The sequence below is a fragment of the Amblyraja radiata genome, chromosome 24, assembly GCF_010909765.2.
Source record: "Amblyraja radiata isolate CabotCenter1 chromosome 24, sAmbRad1.1.pri, whole genome shotgun sequence".
In the NCBI taxonomy this organism is placed as follows: Eukaryota; Metazoa; Chordata; class Chondrichthyes; order Rajiformes; family Rajidae; genus Amblyraja; species Amblyraja radiata.
In genome coordinates, this window is record NC_045979.1 from 19,440,969 (window position 1) to 19,465,063 (window position 24,095).

At 42.3% G+C, this 24,095-nt stretch overlaps 1 protein-coding gene across 5 annotated transcripts in view; it reads right to left on the reverse strand.

Annotated features, from left to right (window-relative positions):
- tbc1d22b (TBC1 domain family member 22B) overlaps window positions 1-24,095 on the reverse strand; it is a 209,028-nt gene that overhangs the window by 147,585 nt on the left and 37,348 nt on the right. For 4 of the 5 annotated variants that reach the window (XM_033042544.1, XM_033042543.1, XM_033042545.1 and 1 more), the window contains 2 exons: window positions 22,587-22,900; window positions 6,824-6,991 (listed from right to left, as the gene is read on the reverse strand). In XM_033042544.1, the coding sequence (XP_032898435.1) occupies window positions 6,824-6,991; window positions 22,587-22,900 (482 nt within the window). The remainder of the gene's footprint in view (window positions 1-6,823; window positions 6,992-22,586; window positions 22,901-24,095) is intronic. The other variant, XM_033042547.1, reaches the window with a different exon arrangement.

Genomic DNA, 24,095 nt, shown 5'->3' on the forward strand with positions numbered 1-24,095 from the left:
TGTGTGCACTTTTTGTCCCATAATTTGAGGAAGGACATTCTTGCAATTGAGGGAGTGCAGCATAGATTTACAAGGTTAATTCCCGGGATGGCGGGACTGTCATATGCTGAGAGAATGGAGCGGCTGGGCTTGTGTACTCTGGAGTTTAGAAGGATGAGAGGACGTCTTATTGAAACATATAAGATTATTAAGGGTTTGGACTCGCTAGAGGCAGGAAACATGTTCCCGATTTTGGGGAGGTCCAGAACCAGGGGCCACAGTTTAAGAATAAGGGGTAAGCCATTTAGAATGGAGACGAGGAAAAAAATATTCTCACAGAGAGTTGTGAGTCTGTGGAATTCTCTGCCTCAGTGGAGGCCGATTCTCTGAATACTTTCAAGAGAGAGCTAGATAGGGCTCTTAAAGATAGCAAAGTCAGGAGATATGGAGAAAAGGCAGGAAAGGGGTACTGATTGGGGATGATCAGACATGATCACATTGAATGGCGGTGCTGGCTCGAAGGGCCGAATGGCCTATTCCTGCACCTATTGTCTATTTATAAAGGTAGTGGGAGAATATAGGACCAGAGGTCATAGCCTCAGAATCAAAGGACGTTCCTTTAGGAAGGAGATGGAGAGAAATTCACTAGGGGCGCCACAAGAAGGCTGCCTCTACCTACAATCTGTCCGTTTTAGTTTGTTTAAAAGTATGTTGAGGAGGTATCTTTAGTTTTTCTATGTGGGGGAGGGGGGTAGGGTAAGGGGAAACCGTCCCGCAGTCGCCTCATGGCGAGCATGCGACTATTCTCCGAGTCGCATCCTCGCCCCTCTCCTCACGGCCTACCAACTGGATTGACACGGCCTTTCCTGCCGGGGACCGGACCAGAGCTCCAGCAGCGGTGGGGCAGCGCTGGATACATCGCGGAGCTGGCGATGCTTCACCTGGGATCGCCGTTTGAAGCTCCGGAGTGTTGGGCCTGCTGCAACAACATCGCGGAGCTGTGGTTTGAAGAGCTTCCAGTGCGGGCAGCGCTGACTTCAACATCGCGGTGCCCTGCGGCCCTTTGCCGAGGGCTGCCAGTGTGGGTCTCCGCTCGGCGCGGCCTGTGGACTTTGGGAGCCGCGGACTCTGGTAGGAAGTGGCCGTTTCAGAGGTCCGCTGAGGTTGTTCTCCCGTTCTGACGTCGGAGGTCCACCATCCCGGCGAGAGGGCCTGAGCATCAGGCCACTCGTAGCGGCGACTGCGGGGGGCTCGGGAGGCCCCGACCATGGGTGTACATCAAAGAACATCAAAGAGGAGGATGACTGAACTTTGGGCCTTCCCTCACAGTAAGAAACATTGATTCCGCTGTGCAGGGTATGTTAATGTTAAAATACTATCGTGTTTTGTTCTTTTTTTATTCGTATGGCTGTATGATGAACCCAAATTTCACTGTACCAATTGGTGCATGTGACAATAATAAATGTCTATTGTCTCTTGTAGTCAGAGGGTGGTGAATCTGTGTAATGTATTGCCACAAAAGGCTGTGGAGGCCAAGTCAGTGGATATTTTTAAGGCAGAGATACAGTGCCCTCCATAATGATTGGGACAAAGACCCATCATTTATTTATTTGCCTCTGTACTCCACAATTTGAGATTTGTAATAGAAAAAAAAAATCACATGTGGTTAAAGTGCACATTGTCAGATTTTATTAAAGGCTATTTTTATACATTTTGGTTTCACCATGTAGAAATTACAACTGTGTTCCCCCATTTCAGGGCATGGGGGAACATAGTTCCCCCATTTCAGGGCACCAAAATGTATGGGACCCATGGCTTCACATGTGTTTGTAATTGCTCAGGTGTGTTTAATTGCCTCCTTAATCTCTCAGCACCATGTCTTTCCTCCAGTCTTTCCATTACATTTATAAACTTTTATTGCTGTTTATCAATATGAGAGCCAAGTTGTGCCAATGAAAGTCAAATAAGCCATTATGAGACTGAGAAACAATACAACTGTTAGAGAAATCAGCCAAACCTTAGGCTTACCAAAATCAGCTGTTTGGAACATCATTAAGAAGGAAGAGAGCATTGGTGAGCTTAATAATCGCCAAGGGACTGGCAGGCCAAGGAAGACATCCGCAACTGACGACAGAAAAATTCTCTCTAAGATCAAGAAAAATCCCCAAACACCTGTCTGACAGATCAGAAACACTCTTCAGGTGTGGATTTGTCAATGATCACTCTCCGCAGAAGACTTCATGAACAGAGGCTACGCTGCAAGACGCAAAACCCTGGTTAGCCGCAAAAATAGGGTGGCCAGGTTACAGTTTGCCAATAAGTACTGAATAGAGCAACCACAGTTCTGGAAAAAGGTCTTGTGGACACATGAGATGAAGATTAACTTATATCAGAGTCATGTCAAGAGCAAAGTACGGAAGAGAGAGGAACTGCCCAAGATCCAAAGCATACCACCTCATCTGTGAAACACAGTGGTGGGGGTGTTATGGCCTGGGCATGTATGGCTGCTGAAGGTACTGGCTCACTTATCTTCATTGATGATACAACTGCTGATGTAAGTAGCATAATGAACTCTAAAGTGTTTCGACACATCCTATCTGCTCAAGTTCAACAAAATGCCTCAAAACGCATTGGCCGGCGGTTCATTCTACAGCAAGACAATGATCCCAAACATACTGCTAAAGCAATAGAGGAGTTTTTCAATGCTAAAAAATGGTCGATTCTTGAGTGGCCGTCAATCACCCGATCTGAACCTAATTGAGCATGCCTTTTATATGCTGAAGAGAAAACTGAAGCCCCCAAAACAAGCATAAGCTAAAGATGGCTGCAATACAGGCCTGGCAAAGCATCACCAGAGAAGACACTCAGCAACTGGTGATGTCCATGAATCACAGACTTCAAGCAGTCATTGCATGCAAAGGATATGCAACAAAATACTAAACATGACTACTTTCATTTACATCACATTGCTGTGTCCCAAACATTATGGTGCCCTGAAATGGGGAGACTATGTATCAAATAAACATTGCTATAATTTCTACATGGTGAAAACAAAATGTATAAAATTGACCTTTATTAAAATCTGACTGTGCACTTTAACCACATGTGATTTTTTTTAATTACAAATCTCAAATTGTGGAGAACAGAGTCAACTAAATAAATGATGGTCTTAGTCCTAAACATTATGGAGGGCACTGTTGATTCTTGATTAGTACTGATGCCAGGGGTTATGGGGAGAAGGCAAGAGAATGGGGTTAAGAGGGAAAGATAAATCAGACGTGATTAAATGGCGGAATAGACTTGATGGGGCTGAATATTAGAATTGGAATGCCTTTATTGTCATTCAAACAAACAAAGGTTTGAACAAAATTTTGTTCCTTGCAGTCATAACAGCAAAAAAAAACACTTAACACAGTTCCACACATACATCCATCACAGTGAATCTCCAAACACCTCTTCACTGTGATGGAAGGCAAAAGTCTTATCTCTTCCCTGTTCTGTTCTTCTCCCGCGGTCAGGCAGTCAAACTGCTGCGTGGAGGCGTTCGAGGCTCTTGATGTTAAAGCCCCCTGCAGGCGATGGTAAGTCCCGCGGCCGATTAAGCCGCGCCGGGCGATGTAAGGCCCTGCGACGGGCCGATTCAAACCCCGCGATTCGGGGCGGGTGAAGTTGCCGTTGCGGGAGCTCCCGAAAATCGGTCTCCTACCAGGGACCTGCGAGCTCCCGATTTTACATTCCACAGGGCCTGCAGCCGAAGCCCCGAAGTCGGGTCGCAGCCTCAGTGTCACCACAGCCTCCGAAGTCAGGCTTCAGGACAATACCAGTTGGAGGCCGCCAGCTCCACGATGTTAGGCCCCAGCGAAATGGAGACACGACAAGGAAAAGGTCACATCCCCGTTCAAGGAAGAGATTAAAAAGTTTCCCCCACCCCCCACATATACACAACTAAAAATAAACCAAAAACATACTCCTAACAGGACAAAAAAAAGAAAAAAGACAGACGGACTGCAGGCGAGCCGCAGCCACAAGTCGCCGCAACCGGATCCTTGATATCTTAATTCTGCTCCTATCACTTATGAACATGAGGTACTGAATGGTAACAACCCATGATTTAAATAACTGAAAAATGAACCCATTTTAACCATGTCAGCGTAGAATATAATGTAAATACTGGCAGCCACTGACAAAAAGTAATAATACTTAAATGCTCGGTGGTAGACAAAAATGCTGGAGAAACTCAACGAGTGAGGCAGCACCTGTAGAGCGAAGGAAATAGGCGACGTTTCGGGTCGAGACCCTTCTTCAGACTGATGTGGGGTGGGGGGCGGGAAAAAGAAAGGAAGAGGCGGAGACAGTGGCCTGTGGGAGAGCAGGGAAGGGGAGGGGAAAGTAGGAGAAAGCAGGGACTACCTAAAATTGGAGGTCAATGTTCATACCCCTGTGGTGTAAACTACCCAAGTGAAATATGAGGTGCTGCTCCTCCAATTTACAGTGGGCCTCACTCTGGCCATGGAGGAGGCCCAGGACAGAAAGGTCAGATTCGAAATGGGAGGGGGAATTGAAGTGCTGAGCCACCAGGAGATCAGGTTAGTTATTGCGAACCGAGCGAAGATGTTGGGCAAAGCGATCGCCAAGCCTACGCTTGGTCTCACCGATGTAGAGCAGCTGACACCTAGAGCAACGGATGCAATAGATGAGGTTGGAGGAGGTGCAGGTGAACCTCTGCAGCACCTGGAAAGACTGCTTGGGTCCTTGGATGGAGTCAAGGGGGGAGGTAAAGCGACAAGTGTAGCATTTCCTGCGGTTGCAAGGGAAAGTGCCAGGAGAGGGGGGTGGTTTGGGTGGGAAGGGACGAATTGACCAGGGAATTACGGAGAGAGCGGTCTCTGTGGAAAGCCGAAAGGGGTGGAGATGGGAAGATGTGGCCAGTGGTGGGGTCCCGTTGGAGGTGGCGAAAATGTCGGAGGATTATTTGTTGTATGTGACGGCTGGTAGGGTGGAAGGTGAGGACAAGGGGGACTCTGCCCTTGTTACGAGTGGGAGGATGGGGAGAGAGAGCAGAGTTACGCGTTATAGAAGAGACCCTGGTGAGAGCCTCATCTATAGTCGAAGAGGGGAACCCCGTTCCCTAAAGAATGAGGACATCTCTGATGCCCTGGTTTGGAACACCTCATCCTGGGTGCAGATGCGGCGTAGACAGAGGAATTGGGAGTAGGGGATGGAGTCCTTAGGGTGGGAAGAAGTGTAGTCCAGATAGCCATGGGAGTCAGTGGGTTTATAGTAGATGTCGGTCAGTAATCTGTCACCTGCGATGGAGATAGTGAGGTCTAGAGACGGTAGGGAGATGTCGGAAATGGTCCAGGTGTATTTGAGTGCTGGATGGAAGTTAGTGGTGAAATGGATGAAGTCAGTGAGTTCTGTATGGGTGCAGGATATAGCACCAATGCAGTTCAGATGTAGCGGAGGTAGAGTTCGGGGGTAGGGTCATGGTATGCCTCGAACAAGGATTGTTAACGAGTTTAAGAAGGAACTGCAGATGCTGCAAAATCGAAGGTACACAAAAATGCTGGAGAAACTCAGCGGGTGCAGCAGCATCTATGGAGCGAAGGAAATAGGCAACGTTTCTGAAGAAGGGTTTCGGCCCGAAATGTTGCCTATTTCCTTCGCTCCATAGATGCTGCTGCACCCGCTGAGTTTCTCCAGCATTTTTGTGTACCTAAGGATTGTTAACGATACTTAAATGCTCAATAAATATTAAATGTAGATTACTGCAAACTGTAAATCTTACTCTGAAGCAAAATTATAATGGATAAACCACATAACTGAGAGATTTTACTCTGACATTACGAACTGTGGCAAAGGTAATTCAACCTGTGTTACCTTCTGGTACACCTTTAATATGATATATACACACAATACAGACTGCTACATAAATGTGTAACTGTTAGCTGCGCTGCACTAAAAAAAACCTGCATTTTTTACCCAAAAATTAGTTCCATTAACTTACCACAGATTTTAACCAGTTAAGTTTTAAACTTCTTGATCTCTTTGTACTTTTACACAGCCTGCAATTATGTATATTGAGAAACTAATAACACTGGATTCCAAAAATAAAAATCAGATTGCAAGAAATGCTCCAGAAAATTACAAAACAAAACATATTTCTGTTCTCTTAGTACTAATTTATAAATATTTTTAAAATATTTATAGACGTTTATAAATGCTTTGCTTTAAAGTTTTCTTTATGTTGTTCTGTCTACTGTGGTAATAATGGACATTTCAGTCAACTTAAATTCATTTTTACTGGTACATGAAGATTACATGGATGAACTGGTTGTCCCAATATGCAATATTCTGGGTTGAAAATCCAGTTTATGAAGTTATGAATTAGTTGTTATAAATGTAGCTTAGAAGCTGAGATAATCATTGCACAAAGATATCATGGTGTTGTGGTAGAGAAAAAAACCGATAAGGAAAAGAAACATGTTGAAATGGCATTCATTAAGTTTAAAGTGACTAAACATACTTTTCAGTTTTGTAACATTATACTGGGAAAACAAACGGAAAAGAAAAGAGATGGGAAAGGGGGAAAAATGCTAGAAAAGAAAGAAAGGCAAATCGTAAAGGAGAAAAAGACAAAGACAAATGAGGAAGAAGATTGAAAAAAGAGAGAAGGAAAAGAAAAAAGAGAATTATTAGACAGTGAGAAAGTTAGGAAACAGAAAGAATTCATCAGTAAAGTCGACTCCTCCAACATATTGTATAGAAAGGGAAAAAGTTTGTTCCTCACGGCATGAGCTTCACTAAAAACAATGTGGTGGATCCCACCTCTTGATGAACTTACCCAAATCTGTATGTGCACTACTTAAAAGCTGCCTGAACTTTTCCTGGCGAGACTTTTCTCTGATAGTCATTGGTGGTGCCCCTGATGCATTCTGATCTGAGATTCTTGCCACTAATGGAATAACACGGCGCGAAGGGAGTGACTGCTGTTTCTGGAGCGTTATTCTGCCTAGAATAAAAATAAGGTCAAAGTCATTATCTTTAATGAAACATTGAATAAAACTCATTTCACAGTAAAAATAAAAGATTAGGTTACCTTACCATAACCGGCTTCTCCTATTTCAATTGATCTCTTAAGGAAAATGTTTACATTGCCACAAGGGTGGTTTTCCAACAAGAATAAATTACACAGAAAATACTACAAATAGCAATATGGTCAATTCTTTAAGCACTTCAAAATGGTGTGCACAAATATCGCCTGTATTTCAGTTTTAGCATCATTGGTCATTGCTATAAGCTGAAATAATGCCATTCCTGTCTCGGCAAGGGCACCAGCATAACCAAGGACGAGTCTCCTCCTGATCACTTCCTATTCTCCCCTCGCCCACCAGGCAAGAAGTACAGAAGTGTGAAAATGCATACCTCCAGATTTAGAGACAGTTCCTTCCCAGTGTTAACAGGCAACTGAACCATCCTACCAACATCTGGAGAGCGGTTCTGAGCTACTCTCTACTTCATTGAAGACTCACGGCCTATCTTTAATCGGACTTTACTGGACTTTGCCTTGTACTAAACGTTATTCCCTTTATCATGTATCTGTACACCGTGGACGGCTTGATAGTAATCATATATCGTCTTTCCGCTGGCTGGTTAGCACGCAATAAAAAGCTTTTCACTGTACCTCGGTGCACATTACAATAGACTAAACAATATCAAATTAAATCCAGCAAAGCCTACCATTTTGATTAAGACTTTTCACAAGACGGTGATTACCTGTCCTTAGGAAGGCTATTGGCTATCATTGTTCCATCACCAAATGTGGTTGTGTAGTGAGTGCCTACCTCAGAGCACTGGCCCAGTTTTGAAGGACTGCGGCAACAGCAAGTCTAGAGCAGATGGTGAGTGACACAGCACGAAGGGCAAGCCCGCAATCCCTCCATGTAAAATTATCAGTTACCGATGGCAACATTGACAAGTGAGCACTTTGTCCTGAAGGGACAAAGTCCGATCATCATACAAAGCATAATCTCCATCATATTTTGTGGCTCCATCATCAAAATAATATGTATTCCACTCAAATCGTGCTTGAACCCATCATCAGCTGAATTATATTCCACCACAGTGGCATAGTGGTAGAGCTGCTGCTTTACAGCTCCTGAGACCTGGGTTCGATACTGATTAGGAGGCTGCCTGTATGGAGTTTGTACGTTCTACCTGTGACTACGTGGGTTTTCCCCTGGTGCTCTTGTTTCCTCACACACTCCAAAGACATACAGGTTTGCAGGTTCATGGGCTTCTGTAAAGTTAAAATTGTCCCTAGTGTGTAGGATAGTTCTAGTGTACAGGATGATCACTGGATAGCACACATTCAGTGGGCCAAAGGACCTGTTTCTGCGTTGTATCTCTAAAGTCCAAAGAAAAGTCTAATATTTAACCATTCCATCATGGTGTGCTGTATCACCGATTTGTTGGTTATCACAAAGCCAGGGGGTCAAGCAGGTTTCTATGGACATGGAAGGCATGCCAGGGGCATCACCAAAATTTAAATTTCCCTTGTAACCACACTGCAACACAGGGTTGTGTACGCAAAATAGCAAACACAACAGACAATATGGAGTTAAGTTGTCTCACACCCAACAGATTAGATCAAAGCTTGTAAAATTGTGATTGATAGTTGATCATCTAAGACGTAGAGAAGGCTCCAAGAACATCTACATCTTCGATGATAGGGATACAAATAGCAAAGACAATGCTGATGGAGTCATAACATTTTCACCCAGAAATACAAAGTGATTGATTCATCTTGGCTTTCCGCTGACATTGCTGCCATCAAGGAACACAGTCTTCAACCAATTTGTTTCAATACATGTTATCATCAAGAAAATGAATGTACCATAGACATTCCTGCTGCAATGCTAAAGGGCAACTAGCTGCATATCCCATGGTCCAATTCTGTTCCAAACTGACATCCACCTAACAATGTGGAAAATTGTCCAGGCATCTATCCACAATAAGCAGGTCAAATCCAATTCACTGATTTGTCATTGCATCAAATTTACTTTCAATCATCAGCAAAATTGCATCCTCAGTAGCATCATCAAATCGCTCAACAATTAAATATTCACAAATGTCAAGGTTTTACTTTGTCATTCTCACTCAACCCAAGCTCTCATTACCATCTTGGTCTAAATGTCGAAAAATGCCAAATTCAACAGTTGAGATATGAATGGCCGCCCTTGACATAAAGGCAGCATTTCACATTGGACGGCTTAGAGAGTTCCTCATTAAACTGAAATCAGTGGGATTCACACGAAAACCCTACCAACAGGAAACATGCTTTATACAAAGTGCTTGTTGGAGGTTAACTCTGCCCCAGTATATCACTGCAGGACATCCTCAAAGCAATGCTCAATATCTAATCATTTTCAACAATTTCATTAACAATCTACCGTCCATCATACAGTCAGGAAGAATGTTCACTGATGGCTCCAAAACATTCAATTCATTTCCCAAGTCATCAGTAAATGCAGTCCTTGCCTGTATGCAGCAACATCTGGAAAATATTTTTTAGACTTCACTTTTAGACTTTCGCGATACAGCGCGGAAAAGGCCTTTCAGCACACCGAGTCCACGCCGAACAGCGATTACACACTAACCTACACACAACCAACGACATTTTTTTTTACAACTTACCGAAGCCAATTAACCTGTACATCGTTAGAGTGGAGGAGGAAACCGGAGCACCCGGAGAGAAAAATCCCACGCAGTCATAGGGAGAACATGCAAACTCCGTACAGATAGTACCCGTAGTCAGGATCGAACTTGGGTCTCTGATACTGTACTCTACCATTGAGCCATGGGTGCTGACCATGGTCCTTCGCCTCACGAGTCCGCAATGACAATTTACAATATTTTTACCAGAGCAAATTAACTTACAAACCCACACATCTTTGGAGTGTGAGAGGAATCAGGACCACCCAGTGATAAGCATGGGTGAGAATATATAGGCATGCAAGCTCTAGACAATTACAGTCTCAACAGAGAATTGAACAACTTCAGTTCAATAGCACCACCCTCATATTCATATCAAACACTGTTGTCAGTGCTGATCAGAATATTCACTGCACCAGGCATATTAATTGCCAAAGGCCAAGCAACTTGTGGCAAAGACTCCCGACTTCAAAAAAAGTCTCTACAATGTTGCAAACTTCCAATGCCTTAAATTCAGTTTCTTTAAATTCACCTATGATTTACAAATGCTTCCTTCAACCCTCCATTGGCATTGGGCTGAATGACATGTTTTTGTGTTGTAGGTCTGCATAGTGCACTTAATTTCTACATTAAGTGCTGTGATATACAAGAATCAAAAATTTAAGATTGGTCATAGACATCAAAATCATTTAATGAAAACATTACAACCTGTTACAATTTGAGCGTTTTCACAATCCTTGCATCTGTAACAATCTGATCTTTGCTCTCTATTAATTTTAATGTAAAGATCATTATCCACAGTACACTCAAATCAAAAACTGACTACTTTCTTGCCCATGGTCTCCATACAGTAAAATAACTAACTAACATATGATGTTTGTTGAGTTTAAAGTTCCTTCAATCGTCATTAACTGAGATAGGTCAATTAAAAGAGGTGTATTTACTGAAAACAATAGCAAACAATTTAAAAAGTAAAGAAAATAAGCATTCAAGGAACTAAAGTCAACATTTTGTCAATGATTTTCAAGACTTGACTATCAAGTTTCTTAACAGAAATGAAGGACAAATTTAAGTCCCTATATAGAAAGGAGGAACTGCAGTTGCTGGTTTACACAAATGGATACAAAGTGCAGGAGTAGCTCAGTGGATCAAGCAATATCTCTGGAGAACATGGATAGTTGACATTGTGTTGGGTCAGAAGAGGTGTCCCGACCCGAAATGTCACCTGTCTATGTTCCCCAGAGAATCTGCCTGACCCATTGAGCGACTCAAGCACATTGTGTCTTTTCAAGTCCCTATAGTTGTGAAGTAAGGAGGAAACTGAAGAGCATGTGCTGCAAGTCCACTTGTCTCTCTCTCCCCCTTTGATCCAGTTAATAAGAAAAAAGTTGATTAAAGCAGTCAATCAGAAAGTGATTTCAACATTAGCAGGAAACCCCGAAAGATCAAGCCATTGACATCCTGCAGACTAAATGTTAATATTTCTATTACCTGGACAGATACACATTTTCCAATGCATGTTGAACATTACAAGTTTCTTGATCCGTAAGGATTGTAAACAACTGCTACAACTAGGAATTAATAATTTTGGCAATATGTAATTACTTTTTGACAGGTTAAAAATTAACTTTTCACAAATCCAAGATAATGAGTGCATTAATCTCAAGATAATGAAGGAGTGCAAAGTCAGAAAATGCGGGATTACATTATTGATTGTAATTACAACTTCTACATAGTTCTTTCCGAAAGATATTGAAGAAGGTACCAGTATCCTTTTTAATAATTAAATGAAGACAGAACTAAAAACAAAGTACTGAAAACACTCAGCATATCAGACAGCATCCATGAGCAATGGGTAATGTTTCACTCAAGTCCAAACTCTCTGTTGGGATTGGAAGAAAGAGAAAAAAATAAAATAAACTCATCGGGTTGAGCAGTATCCATGGAGGGAAATGGACAGACGACATGTTGGGTCAGGACCCTTCTTATGGCCATTGGAGTAGAGGCGGGGTAGTTGATAGAAAGAGGTAGAGTGAAGGGATGAGGCAAGATCTGGCAAGAGATAGGTAGATCCAGGAAAGAAGGTGTTGATTGATTGACGAGTCGGGTGTGGAAGAGAAGAATGGAGATGGCAACGGACGCTGAAGTTAAGTGGAGCAGAAGGGTGCAAATGATGAAATCAGAAAGGAAAGAAATTGGAGGAGATGTGGTCAAGGGCTCTGACAAGTTGGTAGAGCGAAAGCCACAGTTCAGGAAGGAAGGTGATTCGAGAGGCAACTGTGCAGAATGACTCATCACTGTAGCAAGGAGGAACTGGGAAAATGAATGGTTCATGCAGAAGGCAAGAATGACAGAGGTACAATCTAGACAGATTTGGGCTTCCAGATGCTGTTTATGGCCTGCCTTTCCTCTGAGACCGTGACAGAGCGACCAGAAAGGGAAAGGAAGAGTTGGAGATGGACCATGAAGATCAAAGAAGGATGGAAAAAAGTCTGCAAGTGATAAAATCTTCCTTCTTTGCGAGCACGTGTAGCAGCACCAATGCAGTTGTTGATGTATAAGTGTAGGTTTAATGCAGTATCTCACAAAAAGACAGTTGCTACATAAGCCCCATACATAATGAGGTGCTGCCAACACAACCAAATATCTCACTTCTTGTATTCTTACAAAAAAAAAAACAACTTAATAAACAACTCTAATTCAGGCCTGCTTAATTTTGGACACAAAGTGCTGGAATAACACAGCGGGTCTTGTCGCATCCCTGGAGAACATGGATAGGCGATGTTTCAGGCTGGGACACATCCTTAGACTGAATGTATAGGAATGAACAGTAGATGCTGGTTTATACTGAATATAAACACAAAATGCTGGAGTAACTCAGCAGGTCAGGCAGCATCTCTGGAGAAAAGGAATAGGAGACGTTTTGGGTCGGAACCCTACTTCAGACGTGTTGTTCAGACTCCAGCATTTTGTGTCTATCTTCGGACCGATCCTATTATCATTTTTTTCTTTGCGTGTATATAAGCAACGGTATTTAATTTGTGGTCATTTTTTTCTGAGGAAGGGTTCCGACCTAAATCGTCACCTATCCATGTTCTGACTGACCCGCTGAGTTACTCCAGAATTTTGTGTTATTTTTTGTTGGTTAACCAACATGTGCACTTCCTTGTTTCTGCATAATTATGATTTTACCCTCCTCTGCAGCAATTGCTTCAAGTTTTTTTCAATAAAAATATTTTGCTGACTATTCTATGAATATCTCTCTTCCGATCAACCTTGTGACCTGACACTAAATCTGGCTCTGATCACAATGTGAACTAACACCAATTAGGAACTCAGCTGAGCTCATTTTTTAAAGAGCATTTGGAGCTGGAAGTGACAAGAGACTTCCATTCCAATACTTTGTGTTGGATTTATTCCAAGTTTCCAGAGGTGTAAAGGAAGTAGGGCAACCAAATCTGTCTTTAGACTTGAGATACAGCATGGAAACAGGCCCTTCGGCCCACGGAGTCTACGTCAATCAGTGAGCACTAGTCTACTTTAGAGATACAGCACGGAAACAGGCCCTTCAGCCCACTGGGTTCATGCTGACCAGCAATTATCCCATACATTAGCACTATTATTACACACTGGAGACAATTTATAAATTTACCAAAGCAATTAACCTAAAAACCTGTACATTTTTGGAGTGTGGGAGGAATCCGGAGCACCCAGACAAAACCTATGTGGTCACAGGGAAAATGTACAAACTCCGTACAGACAGCAACCATAGTCAGGATCGAACCTGGGTCTCTGGCGCCGTGAGGCAGCAACTCTACCGCTGTGCCACTGTGCTGCCCTGTCATAGCAACAGTTACCACCAATGAAATATCATTGCTTATAGATACACAAACAAAAGAGTGACAATTTAAAACCGACATTATTTAAAAAAATATATACATAAAATTGTAGCTGTTAATAAGGACTAGCTGAGGAATTCCCCAACAGAATTACAAATTAATGCAAAGAGCGAGTGCATCTTCTGCCAACCATTACACTTGCCAGCAATCAGCATCAGTAGTAACAGGATTCTCATTTGCCTGACTCCAATTAGGCTAATGGTCAAAATTTAATTGTGTGTTATTTGAAAAGGGGAAAGGAAAAACAGATTCCGAAAAGCTGAACACATGCAGGCAATATCTAAACAAGACACACTACTCCCAATTTTTCTTTAATTAGGTATTTTACATGGTACTGAAATCATCCACTTAACTCAATATCAGGAACACAAAATAAAATCGGAGAAGTGTTTAGACGGCAAATTTTACATAAATGTACACTGTAGCTGTGAAATTTAGGTTTAAGATTGATAACCCACTTTACAAAGAAAAAAACAAAGCAAACATTTGCAGATTATGATGGTCCCACAAGCAATTTACAATTTTTCTGCAAGGTCTCCACAGCATGCCAGCTTACTGGCTTCACCAGAAATTAACATGTCTTAAGGAATATGCACTTGTAATTGCTTCAGTTTGTTTTTTAAAATGATTGATATTTTCAAGGTTCTGTTAACAGCAAAATCATGGGGAACAAGGACATGGCAGACCAATTGAATAACTACTTTGGTTCTGCCTTCACTAAGACATAAATAATCTGCCGGAAATAGCAGGGGACCGGGGGTCAAATGAGATGGAGGAACTGAGTGAAATCCAGGTTAGCCGGGAAGTGGTGTTAGGTAAATTGAATGGATTAAAGGCCGATAAATCCCCAGGGCCAGATAGGTTGCATCCCAGAGTACTTAAGGAAGTAGCCCCAGAAATAGTGGATGCATTAGTGATAATTTTTCAAAACTCTTTAGATTCTGGAGTAGTTCCTGAGGATTGGAGGGTAGCTAATGTAACACCACTTTTTTAAAAAGGGAGGGCAAGAGAAAACGGGGAATTACAGACCAGTTAGTCTAACGTCGGTAGTGGGGAAACTGCTAGAATCAATTATTAAAGATGGGATAGCAGCACATTTGGAAAGTGGTGAAATCATTGGACAAAGTCAGCATGGATTTATGAAGGGTAAATCATGTCTGACGAACCTTATAGAATTTTTCGAGGAAGTAAGTAGTAGAGTGGATAAGGGAGAACCAGTGGATGTGTTATATCTGGACTTTCAGAAGGCTTTTGACAAGGTCCCACATAAGAGATTAGTATACAAACTTAAAGCACACGGTATTGGGGGTTCAGTATTGATGTGGATAGAGAACTGGCTGGCAGACAGGAAGCAAAGAGTAGGAGTAAACGGGTCCTTTTCACAATGGCAGGCAGTGACTAGTGGGGTACCGCAAGGCTCAGTTCTGGGACCCCAGCTATTTACGATATATATTAATGATTTGGACGAGGGAATTGAATGTAACATCTCCAAGTTTGCAGATGACACGAAGCGGGGGGGCAGTGTTAGCTGTGAGGAGGATGCTAGGAGGCTGCAAGGTGGATAGGCTGGGTGAGTGGGCAAATGCATGGCAGATGCAGTATAATGTGGATAAATGTGAGGTTATCCTCTTTGGTGACAAAAACAGGAAAGTAGATTATTATCTGAATGGTGGCCGATTAGGAAAGGGGGAGATGCAACGAGACCTGGGTGTCATGGTGCACCAGTCATTAAAAGTAGGCATGCAGGTGCAGCAGGCAGTGAAGAAGGCGAATGGTATGTTAGCATTCATAGCAAAAGGATTTGAGTATAGGAGCAGGGAGGTTCTACTGCAGTTGTACAGGGTCTTGGTGAGACCACACCTGGAGTATTGCGTACAGTTTTGGTCTCCTAATCTGAGGAAAGACATTCTTGCCATAGAGGGAGTACAGAGAAGGTTCACCAGACTGATTCCTGGGATGTCAGGACTTTCATATGAATAAAGACTGGATAGACTCGGTTTGTACTCGCTAGAATTTAGAAGATTGAGGGGGGATCTTATAGAAACTTACAAAATTCTTAAGTGGTTGGACAGGCTAGATGCAGGAAGATTGTTCCCGATGTTGGGGAAGTCCAGAACAAGGGGTCACAGTTTAAGGATAAGGGGGAAATCTTTTAGGACCGAGATGAGGAAAACTTTTTTCACACAGAGTGGTGAATCTCTGGAATTCTCTGCCGCAGAAGATAGTTGAGGCCAGTTCATTGGCTATATTTAGGAGGGAGTTAGATGTGGCCCTTGTGGCTAAAGGGATCAGGGGGTATGGAGAGGAGGCAGGTACAGGATACTGAGTTGGATGATCAGCCATGATCATATTGAATGGCGGTGCAGGCTCGAAGGGCCGAATGGCCTACTCCTGCACCTATTTTCTATGTTTCTAAAAGACGTAAAGTCAAAAGTCATAAACCGTTCCCTCGATGGGAAAACACTCCACTGGCCTACTGCTCCAGGACTTGTGTTGGACGGCACAGTGGCGCAATGGTAGACAATAGACAATAGGTGCAGGAGCATGCCATTTGGCCCTTCGAGCCAGCACTGCCATTCAATGTGATCATGGCTGATCATCCCCAATCGGTACCCCATTCTATGAATATCTCTCTTCTGATTAACTATCTAGCTCCCTCTTGAAAGCATCCAAAGAACCTGCCTCCACTGCCCACTGAGGCAGAGAATTCCACAGACTCACCACTCTGTGAGAAAAAGTGTTTCCTTGTCCGTTCTAAATGGCTTACTCCTTATTCTTAAACTGTGGCCCCTGATTCTGGACTCCCCCAACATCGGGAACATGTTTCCTGCCTCTAGTGTGTCCAAGCCCTTAACAATCTTATATGTTTATGTATTATGTTATATCTTATATCTTGGAGTCGTTGCCTTTCACTATCAGTGACTCGGGTTCGATCCTGACTACAGGTGCTGTCTGTACAGAGTTTGTACATTCACACTGTGACATGGGTTTTCTCCGGGTGCTCCGGTTTGCTCACACACACCAAAGATGTGCAGGTTTGTAGGTTAATTGGCTTCTGTAAAAGTTGTTAAATTATCCTTGGTGGTTAGGATAGTGTTAACGTATGCGGTGATCGCTGATCGGCGCAGACTTAGTTGGACGAGGGCCTGTTTCCACGCTTTATCTGTAAGTTTAAAGACTTCACCCCCAAAGCCATGATGGAGCAAGATGAAAATCTTGACACTTGTCTCTTAAACCTGTCTTGTCTCATTTCTGGAACACCAGCATACTTTCTTTCATTTCCTTATTCAGCAGTTGCCCTCCTCCCATCCTTTATCCATATCTAGGGGTCAAGGAAATAGCGGCCCTGTTTCCACCACGCACAAGATGCGACAAGACAAACACCATTGTATGCATATCCGAGAAGTGTGTTCAGCTCCAGCTGAACAACTTCCAATCTTGTGTGTGGACTCGATAAGAAGAAGATCCACATCTATAAATTTGGTTAAGGAAAACAGATAGTGTTCTGTTACTATCATAGAATTATTTCCTGTATATTCATTTAATAGCAGCATGATTTCATTGAATGCAGGAAAATGTTTTTGTTTGAGAAAGAGGAAATCTGAAATACATCAATATATTACAAAAGCATGAAATTGGAAAATTCCACTTGGTCAAGCTGGGAGAACCTACGCATCATCCATCGATGCAGACCACTGTGCTCATAGTATACAGATATGATGAGCCAATTTTAGATTTCAGGAGTACGCTTGAGTAGGCAAGAATGATAGACACGGGCAATTAACGCAGTAAAAATGACTGACGGGCAGGAACCTTGCTCATATTAATTCCACATCACAATGGATTTGTGTATTAAAAAACCCCACATATACTGTATACAGCACCGTTCACAAACTCAGGGCATTCTAATGAACTTGCCTGCAATGAAAGAGCGTTCTTCTATGTTTTTTGTTTCAATGTAGGAAATGGGCAGCTAGATGTAGAAACAAGGAACTGCACAAGTTGGTGTACAAATAAAGACAGAGTGCTGGAGTAGCTCAGCAGATCAGGCAGCATCTAAGGAGAACATGGATAGGCACTGCTTCGGGTCGGGACCCTTCTTCCGACTGATTTGTCTTCCATTTTGCCACTTGCAGCTAATTTGAGTACAGAAAGTCCTCATAAACACATTGGGCCAGGAGATAATGACTGATGTAGGCAGCTCAATTTAGAGTCACCACAGTTAGCCATTTAAATTGCAGTAAATCAGAGTCCAGTGCATGCAGTGATTCTGACACTGAAGTTCAGGAAATAATGACAGTTTCAGAAGGCTAAATGAAACAGTCTGCCCCACTGCTGAACTGCCCATCGAGTGTGGGCTCAAAAGCCACCTGGCTGGGATAACCCTGAATTACATTGATAGTAGGGCTCTGGAAAAGCACAGATGGCAGGATCCATGGCAATTATAGGGCTGGATTAGGACGTAGAAATCAAGGGATTAAAAAAAATCTTAATGTAATATTATTGATAAATTATGTTTTGTTTGTTACAAGTTAATTTTTGATTAGTTCAAGTGTAATAGTTCAAGTGTAATAGTTTTTAAATATCTCAATGTCAGATACAATGTTAGTAAAGACAATCTTATAGACTTCACAGAGGGCAATTTCAGGCACTGCTCGTTGCCTGAAAGGCCTGTCCCACCAGCATGCGGCTGCATGCGGCGAACGCGACCAAACCGGAAGCTGGGGCCGCGTGCAGATCGAGTGATCCCGTACGAGTTGCCGTGAAGTTCGAGCGAAGTCCGCGGGAAGTTCGCGAGTGACGTACGGCGTCAAGACGCTGCGTACGACGTCGAGGTGGTGCGTACGGCCTCAATGCGGCTGCGGGCCGGCAGGCCGTTGCCACGCGGAATTTCTGGAGTGTTAGTTTTTCGGAGCCTCGCGCGATGTCTGGACCAGCTCCGCACAACTCCATACGGCTCCGGCGATTGAAGTGGGACCAGCCCCGCGAGGCCGTACGGCTCAAGCGACCACGTTAGGTCGCGCTTGCCGCATGCAGTCGCATGCTCGTGGGACAGGCCCTTAAGACTGTCAGTGGATTTAATGAGGCTGGGGGTCCTTTTGCTGGTCAGACCGCTCTCTCACCACCGCAATTCTTGTACTGTAAGTATTCCTACAACGTCAATAAGTAGAGAATTTTAGGAATTTGACATTGTGACAAGGGACGCCAACATACTTCCAAATTGGCTGGCATTCTTCTTGGAGAACTTGCAAGCAAAGGCAATCCAATGCAGTTGTAGCATGGATTTGGGAGAACAATTTCCCCACAATAAATCTTTAATATTTCCAGCAAGGTTTTAAGTCAGAGAAATGGCCTGGAAAAGTCAGTTGCTATTTAGAACATCCAAGTCAAACAGAATTATTTCTGTTTTTAAAAACGTCCCGACCTGAAACGTCACCCATCCATGTACTCCAGAGATGCTGCTTGATCCACTGAGTTATTCCAGCACTTGTTTTTTTTCAGAATTATTTCAAGGTAGCTATTTTGACATTAAAAATTTATAAAAAGTAGAGCCCCAGCTTATTTATTTAAATCCCAAGAATCCCAATCCATTCCAAAGTTTATTATGAACGTGTCCAAAAATGTTTATTGACTGGAGTAGATTAGAGAAACTATGGAAGTGCCTGCATGCAATTTGTGCAAAGGTCATGAATGCAACTGCTATAAACTGAAGAATGTCCTTTTTATATATTCTTCAAAGTTGTCCCAGACACTGTACTCTGTCAAATTGTATTTTTCTATCTCTCCATTAATATGATCAGACACAATTGGTTCAGCCTCAGGACTTCTAGATTCACATTGTAAGTTCAATCCCATATTAGACACTTACTTCTTGAAACTTCTGATAATTCTTTACACAGAAAATGTTTTGCAAAGTTACCAAAATGCCTCACCTTATCAATAATAACTAAATTTCCTATCGCTTAATTTCCATTCATGGTTATATCTGAAAGCAATAGTTCTTCATACTGCCAACCAAATAAATTTAGCTCCTGATCAATAATCACTCAGACAAAAATGACATCCATTTCATACCCTTTTTATTGGTATGCCAAGATCAAACTTTCAGTGGAGACAGGAACGCAAGGGAAGTCTGAACAGGGACTTGTCAGTGGAGAGTGGACACGATTTCATTGAGTTTCATCTGTAACAAACCAAAGGGACATGGAATTATGAATCCCGAGTCAAACTGTTCGATTTGAGGTAACCCCATTCTTCCAATTAATTAGTTCAGATATCCAAAATTAAAGTGAGAGTATGTCTTTTAAATAAGGATCGTTGGGCTTGGACTTTACAAGCCATTGAAGACTATACTGAAATTCCTCCTCATTGTCCTCACGAAAGGATGTTAAGTTTGGTGCTCATTGATATACCCTCATCTCACGAGTCCAACAACTATTTGAAAATAGTGACAAAAGAACAAAAATATTGCATAGATAGGCACAAAATGTAGGCAGTATCTCTGGAGAGTAAAGATGGGTGATGTTTTGGGTCAGAACCCTTCTTCAGACTGAAATGTTGCATGCCAATTTCTACACTCAATACCACAGCAGTCACTTTACAAACAAGAAGGAAAACTGCTGGAGGAACTCAGTGGGCCAAGCATCTATGTGGAGGCAAAGCACAGTTAATATCTGTTGTAATTCATATCATCTATATCAATGATTTGGATGAGAACATAAATGTCATGGTTAGCAGGTTTGCAGATGACACAAAAGTGGGTGGCATTGTAGATAGTGAAGATGATTGTCAAAAAATGCAGCTGGATTTTGATCGGTTGATGGAATTTAATGCAGAGAAATGCGAGGTGTTGCATTTTGGGAGCACTAACATGGGCAGAACCTACACAGTGAATGGTAAGGCTATGGGGAGTGTTGTAGAGCAGAAGGATCTAGGAGAACAGATATATAGTTACTTGAAAGTGGCATCACAGCTAGATAGGGTGATCAAAAAGGCTTTTGGCAAATTAGCCTTCAGTCAGAGCATTGAGTATAGAAAAGAGTCTGAAGAAGGGTCTCAACACGAAACGTCACCCATTCCTTCTCTCCAGAGATGCTGCCTGTCCCGCTGAGTTACTCCAGCATTTTGTGTCTATCTTCAATTTAAACCAGCATCTGAGTTCTTTCGTACACAGTGAGTATAAAAGTTAGGAGGTTATTTTGCAGTTGTACAAGATATTGGTGAGACTGCATTTAGAGTATTGTGCTCAGTTTTGGTCACCCTGTTATAGGAAAGATGTTGTCAAGCTGGAAATGGTGCAGTGAAGATTTATGAGGATGTTGCTAGGACTCGAGGGCCTGAGTTATAGGGACAGGTTGAGCAGGCTACGACTCTATTCCTTAGAGCGCAAAAGGATGAGGAGTGATCTTATAGAGATGTATAAAATCACAAAAGGAATAGATTAGGTAGACGCAGACCCTCTTGCCCAGAGTAGGGGAATCGAGAACCAGAGGACATAGGTTTAAGGAGAGGGGGGGAGAATTTTTAATAAGAATATGAGTGGTAACATTTTCACTCAAAGGGTGGTAGGTGTATGGAACGAGCTGTCAGAGAAGGTAGTATCGCAATGTTTAAGAAACATTTAGACAGGTACATGGATAGGACAGGTTCAGAGGGAAATGGGCCAATTGAAGGCACATGGTATTATGTAGATAGTGACATGTTGGCCGGTGTGGGCAAGTTGGACCCAAGGGCCTGTTTTTATGCTGCAAGACTCTATGACTCTGAAACAGCAGACTGAATTTCACTTCACAAATATTGCCGGATTCATTGAGTTCTTCCACCAATTTGATATTAGCTCCAGATTCCGACATCTATGGTCTCTTGTGTCTCCATGGTTAACTTAACAAGGAGTCAAAGTGTAAAAGATATGACCAAACAATCACTTTTGATGCCATTAGTTAAGGTTGTACGTTGATCTGGAAAATAACCAACATTCTTGAAATGTTATCAAAGAACATGCATTGATGTATCTACCTAGAACATTTATCAACAATGCGGCTTAAAAAAAGCAGAAGTTGAGTCAGTAAGAATTAAATATTCTTTAATATCTGTTTAATATTAATTGATACAAAATACCAGAGTCCCCCATTAATTAACATGCTCGAGAGAGCTCCAAAAATCTCTGACTGTTCAGTTATCTCATCAATCCCTATTGTGAAAACACAAAAATAGTCATTTGCAAATCTCAGGTCAACCCTTGGATCTAAAAAAAAAATATTGCTTTTAACATTGAGCCATAAAAATGACACTTCGAAAACACGAATGTTTCACCCATTTCCACATTCAGAAATGCAACTTAAATGATGCAAGAGTTATTTTGATAATATTTTCAAAGTTCCAATTATGAGTAACATCCTTCCCATGAATCACTTACTTCCAGTAGTATCCGAATATTTGATAAATCCATCCTTAATTCGTTACTTTCTCACATTGAAAGAAAATCTCCAGAAATTAGTCACGATCAGCATTCTAGATAATATATGCACTGAAATGTGTAATTGAGTACAGGTCCAACAGCGATTTACCGGCACCCTTCGTTCCAGAGCCTTGGTATATTATCTGTTTTGCCAGACCAACAGACCAACTGTCACAGCCTTGGGGGTCCGATACCTGCTTGCAAAGTCAGAAGTCTGCTATGGGAACGGATCTGCTGGCTCTGGCCAGTCTGGAGTTCCAGACACTGGCTGCAGGCGGCAAATTTGACCTGCTGAGCAGCCACAGAAGACAGCTTTGGGAACGGATCTGCCGGCTCCGGCTAGGCTGGTGTTCCTGAGCCCCAGCCGCTGCAGGTAAATTCGACCCGCCGATCGGCATGGAAGTCCTGACGAGGTAGAGATTGGCTGCCTCACACGGCTTAAGCGCCACATTTTCTTGTAATTTTGTCCGGATTAAAGGGGAGGTTGGACCATCAGTTGCCGGAAAATCAGCACACTTGTATAAACAGAACCTTACCTGAAGACTTTGACAGTTGCACTTCGCTGTTTGACTTGACCACTTTGCCATTTGTTTTAGACTCATCGATTGATTCCGACTGATGCATTTTTTCTCCTGTCTGATCCTTTAATTTATTGTGGTTCTGAATGACCTGAGCTGCTGTTGCCATTGCAACCTTTGAATTAAGGCCTTGGGAAGCCACAGACATGAACTCCTCTTCTTCATCATCCCCAATGTCCCAAGCATCACTGGTGCTTTTTGCAAATTCATGAAAACTTGAAGCTCTCTTGGACTTTGACTGTGCGTACATCTTGGAACCTTCTTTAAGTAAGCTGGAAGATGAAAGGAACACAAGATAGTTTAGCATTAAATTAATTTCTCTAACAACAAAGCACTGTCTCCCAGATCGTGATTGGGACTTGTATTTTGCGAATGTCATTTTGATCCAACTTCTCAAACAGTGATTTTCAGTAACTGTTCAAGTGATTGAAAGATAAATCAAGACAAGCCCTTTGGTCCAATAGAGTCCTCACCGACCATTGATCATCTGTTCACACCAGTTCCACGTTATCTCACTTTTGTATACACTCCCTACGCACTAGGAGCACTTTACTAGGATTAATTAACGAACAAATGGCCGTCATTGGGATTATGGGAGTAAATCGGAGCACCCGGAAGAAACCAACACGGACACAGGGAGAACATGCTCTCTCCACACAAACAGCACCAAGGTCTCTAGCACTGAGGCAGCAGCTCTATCAGCTGTACCACTGTGACACCCTAAATGATTCATTGCATTTTTTAAGATGACCATTGCAATAAATCTGCACACAATAAGTATTAGTATTTAGAGCTGAAGACTAAAACACAAAGGAGATATTTGTTAAAAGGAATATCTCTAATGGACTGTATAAAATGCCGCAAAATGGCAATACATATTAACTCATTAAATTTTGCATAGACTTAAAACCTCCTGTATCCCAATCTAAAAGGCAGTTGCCTCAAGCAGTAATCATGCTCCGTAACAACTTAGAGCTTGGAACATGCTGGCATCACTTTGCTCCAGGGTTTGGAAGAACAGAACAAATGTATTTTGACAAGATAAAGGGCAATTCACTTTGTCGAAAAAAAAATTATGACCTTCACGGTTGCCTGCAAAACTTCATTCTACAGTCCAATCCTATTTGTAAGCTTCAACACAAATGACAATATCTGTATTATAGCCCATAAAATATCACTATTTATTAATTGTACAAAATTTGTAATCGACAGTGCACCAGGAAGAAAAAAATGTGCACACTATTTAAATCAAACTTGGTTCAATGCTTGCAAATTGCTGTTAAACGCTCCATCAGCAGTCGCATGTACACATGCGCACACATGTACTCCATCCGCTTTGCAGATGTTACAATTCCATAAGGAATACAAATGAAAGGCAACACATTTTTTACTTAAATTATGCAAGAATGCATCATCACAAACCAGAATAATGTAGTTCCTGTTTGCAGATTCTGTGATTGATTACAG